The 7,940-nt window shown below is 59.3% G+C and overlaps 1 protein-coding gene across 7 annotated transcripts in view; it reads left to right on the forward strand.

Annotated features, from left to right (window-relative positions):
• The window catches only part of PPP6R2 (protein phosphatase 6 regulatory subunit 2), a 99,044-nt gene extending 93,056 nt beyond the window's left edge, over positions 1–5,988 (forward strand). For 5 of the 7 annotated variants that reach the window (XM_039463285.2, XM_039463284.2, XM_074391324.1 and 2 more), the window contains 7 exons: positions 59–183; positions 510–670; positions 1,627–1,786; positions 1,889–1,977; positions 2,766–2,970; positions 5,459–5,707; positions 5,789–5,988. In XM_039463285.2, coding sequence (XP_039319219.2) covers positions 59–183; positions 510–670; positions 1,627–1,786; positions 1,889–1,977; positions 2,766–2,970; positions 5,459–5,707; positions 5,789–5,837 — 1,038 coding nt within the window. In that variant the 3' untranslated portion in view covers positions 5,838–5,988. The remainder of the gene's footprint in view (positions 1–58; positions 184–509; positions 671–1,626; positions 1,787–1,888; positions 1,978–2,765; positions 2,971–5,458; positions 5,708–5,788) is intronic. The other 2 variants (XM_074391323.1, XM_074391325.1) reach the window with 1 other exon arrangement.
• Positions 5,989–7,940: the final 1,952 nt, after the last annotated feature.

The following is a 7,940-nucleotide window of genomic DNA, read 5'->3' on the forward strand; positions in this document are numbered from 1 at the left end:
AGGGCCTCCGGCCTCCCGCGGACCCTCTGGAAAGTGACCTTCACGGTTTGCTCTGCAGCCCAGTGCAGCTCTGTTTGAGGCCTGCTGCAGCGACCGCATCCAGCCCTTTGATGATGACGAGGATGAGGACATTTGGGAGGACAGTGACACTCGCTGTGCCACCCGGGTGATGGCCAGAGCCAGGTATGGGGCCCACCCACCTGCCCGAAGCCTCCGTGGAGGAGGTGCAGCTCCCAGAACACCTGTCGGATGCCCAGCTGCCCTGCCGTTTGTTACGCTGGCTCACAGAGCAAGCACACCTGTCCTGCAATCTCTGGGCCCAGCACAGCAGGAGGAGCACTGAGGCCCCAGGTGACCCTGAGGAGCCAGAGCTGAGGCTGGAGCGACTCGTGCTTCTCACTCCGGACACTCTGTGCTTACCCTCAGCCCCGAGCCTGGAGTCGTCACTGGCCATCAGAGTTAGGTGTCCGTCCTGGGCCACCAGGCATCTGACTCTTCATCTCCCCCAGGTTTGGAGCCCCCCATGCTTCAGAGAGCTGCTCAAAGAACGGCCTGGAATGCAGAAGCCAGGACAGGAAGGCGAGCTCAGTAGATGGAGACGTGCCTGGGGCACATGGCCCCCCAGCCCCTGGGAAGAACGAAGCCCCCACTGTGGAGGGTGACTCAGAAGGTGGCGCTTTGGGCCACAGGCCAGGGACGTGGGTGTCGGGGACAGGACATGGTACCCTGGCTTGGGTGTTGTGGGCTTCATTTGGAGCCGAGGCATCTGGAACTCAATGTAGCCCGGAGCCCGCATCCCCAGCTGTTTCCTAGCTGTCTTGAATAGGGGTCTGTGCTGCACTGCCAGCAAAAGGTGGCCTCCTGCCCCTGCCCTCTTGGTTGTGGTCACTCTCAGCCATGTCACCAAGGCTGGTGGGTGGTTTCCACCTAGTCTCCATCGTCCACTCTGCCCCACGCAATCGGGGCACAGGCCTGACGCCCACCCCAGCACAGTAGCACAGGCTGATCTCCACCCTCACGGCTGACATCTACAGCAAGAGCCAGTCCACTCAGGCTCACTGCTGCTAAGACCCCTCTCCTTACCCCTGCCCTGCGGGCAGTGCCGAGGCACTCGGGACTTTGGGGAGGGGCAGGGATCTCTATTAGGAGGTGCCGACTCTTAGCTGAGGGCAACAGAGAGAGCAAGGGAGACACTGTGGGGAAGCAGGAACGTCCTGGATAGGAGGAAGGCACTCCATCCTCGAGGCCAGGGACGGGGCAGTGGTGTTGGGTGAGCTGCAGTCTGTCGGATGCCATCCTGGGCAGACCCACTGGGCAGACTCCCGTGGAGGGCAGTTGTATCACCTCCACACTGTCAGTGTCGGCCCTGCTTGAGGCCTGGGGCCCTCAGGTGCCTAACTGAGCCCTGGGTCACATGCCTCATGGGTGTTGGTGGCATGTCAGGACCCTCAAGCTGTCCTGTGTTGCTCTCTGAGGGGCTGATAGGTACTGGCCAGGCCTTCCTCCTGGAGCAGCCCCATGTTCCTGTCAAGCTCTGTGGGGCCCTGTTGGGTAGGGGAAGCTACCTCTCCTTTACCTGCAGCACCTCAGGCCTGCCCACGCCTGACCACTCTCTCTCTCCCCCAGCAGGCGCCACATGGACGGCAGTGTTTGATGAGCCAGCGAACTTGACGCCCATGGCCCCAGGAGTGGTGAGGGATGTGGGTTCCAGTGTGTGGGCAGCTGGCACCTCAGCTCCAGAGGAGAAAGGCTGGGCCAAGTTCACCGATTTCCAGCCTTTCTGCTGGTAACGGATGCATTGGCAGGAGGGGGCTGTGCCAGGAAGTGCCTGTCAGGGTCAGGAGGTGCCTGTCCCCAGGACTGATTCTGTCCTTGTCCTTGTCTGCAGCTCCGAGTCAGGGCCCAGGTGCAGCTCTCCGGTGGACACAGAATGCAGCCATGCTGAGGGCAGCCGCAGCCAAGGCCCGGAGAAAGTCTGTGAGTAGGAGCAGTGCAGGCTGTACCCAGGCTCCTGCAGACGCCTGGCCTTGCCTAGTTTAAGGCCTGAGGCCTCTGGCCCCACTCCTTGGGGGCAGTGGGAGCAGATGGCTGAGTCCCATGTGCTGCTAGGTCTCTGGTGATGTTGGGGTTTGTTACAGCAGTGGGACTGGAGCAGCCACATGCAGATGGGGAGGCAGCAAGGCGATCAGGCTGGCCCCAAGCCCTGTCTGAGCAGGTGGCACAGCCCAGGTTTGCACGCTGGGTTCCAGACAGCAGCACTTGGACCCCAGCATTGAGATGTGGGTGGGTGGGATGTTGGCAGGAAGCTGTTCTGGGGCCTGATTAGAGCCCCTGGCCCCCAGCCCCCTAGTCAGGCTCAGAAGCTCCCCCAGACAAGGCTGAGCACTCCCAGCAAATGACACCTGGCTCCCAACACTGGTGTCATGGGCACTGGGGTCCTATGGCTTGAAGGAGCTGTGGCAGGACCACACAAGGCAAAGCGGGCCCCTTCCTGAGCCTCTGTGTCCTCGTGTGAGACCAGGGCAGATTGCCCTGTGTCATGGGGGAGAAACAGGGTTGTTTGTGTGGAGATCGCGTAGCCAGTGTGAGAGCCTGTCTGCCTTGTCTTGCGGTTCCCACACAGGCACGTGTGCAGGCAATGGGTTGCATGTGAGAGGCTGTCTGTGCTACACACGGGCCACATGGGTGGGGGCACTGTGGCCGACGTGGCTGCACCCTGTGGCTCCTCCTGCCTCACTGGACAGCACAGGCCTCCTGCTTTGCAGTCAGCCCGGCTTCCCCATGTGCCTGGAATGTGTGTGCCACCAGGAAGGCCCCCCTGCTGGCCTCTGACAGTAGCTCCTCTGGCGGCTCTGACAGCGAGGATGACGACCAGAAGGCAGCAAGTGCTGCGGAGGCTGTGAGCAGGGGTCCCGGCTGGGAGGCCCCAGCACTGCCCTCAGTGACCAGGACAGAGGAGGCTGTCAGCAGGTGTGTGGGGTGTCGGGGGTACATAGGGTGTGGCTTCCAGGCTCTGTCCCCAGCTCTCCGCTGCCCTGGGAGCAGGCTGAGGCCAGACCAGGGGTCTTCTCCACTGCTTTCCCAATGGCTTGTGACCCTTCAGAGGCTAGCTCGGGGCGGTGATGCCCATGCACTGAAGTGGAGGAGTGGAGGCTTCTTTCTTGGACAGAACATATGTCTTTTCTGTTGTGAGTGGTTAGGACAAGAAGACATGGCCTCAGTGTCCCAGACAGCTCCCCCACCAGGGACTTCAGGGAGCAGCCCCTACTCCAGATCCTGACTGGAGAGAAGAGCCCAGCTCTTGGAGCTCTGGGCCTGGCTGAGATGCCTGGGATCTGGGTGCCCTAGTGGTCGGGGAGGGGCACAGGAAGTCCAGCAGGCAGGCCTGACGCCTGCTGCTCCCCTTTCATAGTGGCCTATGATTCCCAGACGCCTCGGAAGCAGGACAATATGGAGTGTGGGGGCCTCAGGACTGCACTTGGGGCCTGCAAACCCTGACTGAGAGCTGGAGGCAGCTTGCAGGTGGGCAGAGGCCCAGGCTCCCTTGAGCCCCCAGCAGCCATTCCTGGGGAGAGTGGACAGGGAGGTACTCCCTGTAAGGAAGCTGGAGTCCAGCCAGCCCCTCCAGCAAGCTGAACCCCATGCATTCCCCCACGGGAAGACGGTCCCTGGGATCTATCAGTGAACAGATACCTCTTCTGGCCATTGGGGTCAGGGGTGGGAGTTTAGCAGGAGGGCAGGACAGCTGGTGTAGATGCCAGGGCCAGGTAAGCCTGAGGGGGAAGGTAGGACTGGGCTTGAAGTGGGGAGGAGGTACACCCAGCGAGAGAGCAGCTCTGCAAAGGCCTTGAGGCCAGAGCTCCCACTAGGTCCAGGCAACAGTGCGGAAGTACTCTAGGAGGGGACAAGGTGCCTTTCACACCTGGCAGTGCTTCCCAGTCACTCCTGGCTCCATGGTTGGGAAGGGCCTGCCTGGAGGTGGGTGAGGGCACCTCCCAGCCTCACCGCCCAATGCTGCTCAGCCCGCATTCACCCCACCTGTCCTATCCTCCCCCCCACAGGTGGAGCAGGTCTGACACCTCAGAGGGCCCTGCTCACTGACCCCTGGCAGTCCTGGGAATTTTTAAGAATTACGGTGACTAAACTTTAAGAAGGAATGCCTTATTAGTCACTGAAATTCTTAAAAACCCTTACCTGGCTAGGTGCAGTGACTCAAGCCTGTAATCCCAGCACTTTAGGAGGCCTAGGTGGGTGGATCACGAGGTCAGGAGTTCAAGACCAGCCTGGTTAATATGGTTAAACCCCATCTCTACTAAAAATACAAAAATTAGCCAGGTGTGATGGCACACGCCTGTAATCCCAACTACTTGGGAGGCTGAGGCAGGAGAATCACTTGAACTGGGAAGGCAGAGGTTGCAGTGAGCTGAGATCGCACCACTGCACTCCCTCCCACCTGGGCATCAGAGTGACACTTCGTCTCAGCAACAACAACAAAAAACACCTTTACTCAGCTGGGCGCGGTGGCTCATACCTGTAATCCTAGCACTTTGGGAGGCTGAGGTGGATGGATTGTCTGAGCTCCTGGGCAACACGGCAAAACCCCATCTCTACTAAAATACAAAAAATTAGCTGTGTGTAGTGACAAACGCCTGTAGTCCCAGCTACTTGGCAGGGTGAGGTAGAATTATTTGAACCTGGGAGGCAGAAGCTGCAGTGAGCAGAGATCGCACCACTGCACTCCAGCCTGGGCAACAGAGCGAGACTCTACCTCAAAAACAAACCTTTACCCACTTTTCCTAAGCAAACCCTGAAAAACTTTGCTCTGAAAAGCAGAGAACATCATTGTGCAAAATAAGTTGCTTTTTTCCACTGGGCTGTCTGTAAAACTTGCCACTTAGAGCTCTCCCCGCACCTTTGTGACAGCCCAGCCTGCAGGTGAGGGTGCTCATACCCCCTCGCCTCTCCCCGGGTCAGATGCTCAGTGTCTTCGCCTTGCAGGAGGCCAGATGGCCCATCTGCTGCTCGTAGCCAGGCTGGGCCTTAGGGTGCCTGATCCCCTCCAGAGCAAGCCCCTTAGATGCCCGGCAGGATCCTCTCCCCCATCCCTCAGGAGGTTTCCCCACACTGCCCAGTGTAAGGCTGAAGTTGATATCAAGGCACAGGAACCTCTGGGGCCCTCGGAGAATGAGGCGCTTGACGGGCAGGATCTGAGCGCTGCCTGGAAGGAGGTTTCAAGTCACGATGGACAGGCAGCTTGTCCCAGCACTTGGAACTTGGGGTGGCAGAGCTGCCTAGCTGGGCACAACCTGGGCCACCCGAGAGGGCAGGTGTGAGGGACCGACCACAGGCGGGGCTCCAGGGCCACCTGGACCTTTTTGTCCTGCTGGTCCTTGGGCACGAGGTGGGGTGGCATTGAGGGTGGGGATGCCTGTAACCAGAACCCATGTCTGCCACACAGGGCCGAGTGTGCTGACAGCAAGCTGTTAGACCCTGCCTGCCCTGTGCCAAAGGAAGTGATCGCTGCCCCAGCTGTGGCTGCGCCCCCCAAGGCTACTGTGGCCACCGCAGCAGTGAGCAAGGCTGGCCCCACCATAGCCACCCCAGCAGTCTCTTCTGCAGTGGCCGTGGCAGCCCCCCTAGGGCCCATCATGGCAGTCACAACAGCTCCAGCCATGGTGGCCACCCTGGGAACAGTGACAAAGGACGGGTGAGCAGGCTGAGTGTGGGGGTGGGGGATGTGGACATGCCCCAAAGCCCGCACGGCTCCAACCACCCCCTATTCCTGCAGGAAGACAGATGCCCCGCCAGAAGGAGCTGCCTTAAATGGCCCCATGTGATGCTGCTGCCGCCCGGCCACGGCCCACCCTGGCCAGGCTGCATCCTAATCGAGAAAACTACCTGGTGATGCAATTTGTTTTTTTTTTTTTTTTTAATTTAATTTAATTTTGAAATAAATGCTGCATTGGTAAAGCTGCCAGTTGAAACCAGTTGGATGGCCCAGCTTGCGTCTCTCCTGCCTGACCGAGTGAGCCCTGCTGGAGGACAGAGGGTGCACCTCAGCTGCCCCCAGGCCCGGAGCACAGCAATAAGGTCTCAGGCATGCAACCTCTGCCTGCAGGAGCCGCAGGAGCTGGGGTGGGGGGTGGGGGCAGGACCCTGAGATGCCTCCAGGACCTGATGGCCCAGGAAGGGCTTGGACGTGGAGGCTGTTTTTACTTTTTTTTTTTTCTTCCAGAATACAGGAGCCAAGCTATTTTGCACTTTGTATCCAGCTGCAAGCTCAGGGCAGAGTCAAGGGCCTGGGTTGGGGACCCCTTACTTGCAGGAGTGCATTCAGGGTCTCAGACCTTTGCAGCTGCCCAGTAGCCCTTGGAGCTGGGATTGAACCAGGCTGCAAGATTTGACTGCCTTAATAAAAACACAAGGCCCTCTAGGGCAGGGGGAGACCACAGGTATGCAGGTCCGGGACACAGTGAGGCACTGGGGGCTCGGAGACTAGCTTCTAGCAGTACTGGTCATGGCCATGTCATTCTAGAAGGGTCCAGATTATTTTATGTTGAGTCAATTTTTAATGTTCTGATCACCTGACAGGGCACCCAAAACCCCCAACTCCCAATAAAAGCCGTATTATTCGGACAAACTGCGTATTGTGAAGCTTCCGGCCAGGGGTGGGAGTGTCTCCTCCAGCACCTCTTTTGTGGCCCCCCCCCCCCCACCCTCCAGAGCCATCCCTGTTAATGGGTGGAGGTGGAACAGACCACATCACAGCAGCTGGTCTCTATACCTGAGCAAACACTAAGCTTTTTCCTTTGGTGGGGGCGGGAGCGCTTCACCTGAAGCTCAAGCACATCAACCCCAGGACTTCCTTTTGTGCCAGCTTCCCAAGTAACCCAGGCCCCACCTTGTCCTTACTGGCTGAGTGGGAAGCGCAAGTGAAGACCGGATCCCCCCTTTCCCTGGGGGTTTGTCTGAAAAGGTTGGGAGTGGAGGGAACCGGCTCAGCTCTCCAGATCTCCACCCCTGGCCTGTGCCTGGCATTTGTTCCTCCTGGTCCTCCTCCTACTCTGCCACACCTCTCCCCAACGAACGTGGAACAGGGAGGGCAGGGTCCTTTCTCCCCTTACTCTGACCTGTGGGTTTTCCAGGTGCCAGGAACCTTGGTCAGGCTCCGTCTGTCCCGCCGGGGGGAAGACCTGGGTGGTCTCAATGGCTCGAATGAGTCCACCCTCACGTCTCCCCAAGCTGTCCCAGCACTGGCTGTGGGGTGAGGGAGGTGGTGGGACCATGCTGGGCCTGACAGGGTCCAAGGCCATCCTTGGACTCAACATCCCACCAGGGCAGGGTCTTCGCCCCTACCTGCCAGCACTGGGCCCTGCCTCTGCTGCCATCACCATAACTTTCCCCTCAACAACCCATGCCTGCTGCTCACCTCCCACCTGAAAGGGGTCCCCCACCACTCTTGGGTGTTCTCTTGGTATTTGTAGCATCCACACTCCTGGCCAGGCCCCATCACAGTGGCTCAACAGGCAAAGCTCTGGGCCTGGTGGACTCAGGTTTGAATAGGAAAAGAGCAGCAACAGATGCCTGCCCTAGGGGAAGAGGGACAGGTCTTTGAGGCCGAATTCCCAAAAACTCAGAGGGTCTGTTCCCTGTAGGCATCAGCCCCTTCACTCTGCCAGGTGCTGCTTGCTGCCTGGTGGGAGCCAGATGCTGCTGACCCTCATTGCCCACCGTCCCCCATCCTGGGTCTGGCCTCCATCCCTTCAGCTCTGGTCTAACCAGAAGCTGCTGCCCACTTCAAGTGTCCCCGGGACCTGGAACAGCCTCCTGGGAGCAAATGACCACCCAACACTTTGACCCTCCAAGCCTCTTGTGATGCCTGCTTCTGCACCCCCTGGTTAGGGATGGAGGCTTCCTCTCCAGCCATTCTGGCCCCCAGA

This window comes from Saimiri boliviensis, chromosome 21, assembly GCF_048565385.1.
Source record: "Saimiri boliviensis isolate mSaiBol1 chromosome 21, mSaiBol1.pri, whole genome shotgun sequence".
Classification (NCBI taxonomy): domain Eukaryota; kingdom Metazoa; phylum Chordata; class Mammalia; order Primates; family Cebidae; genus Saimiri; species Saimiri boliviensis.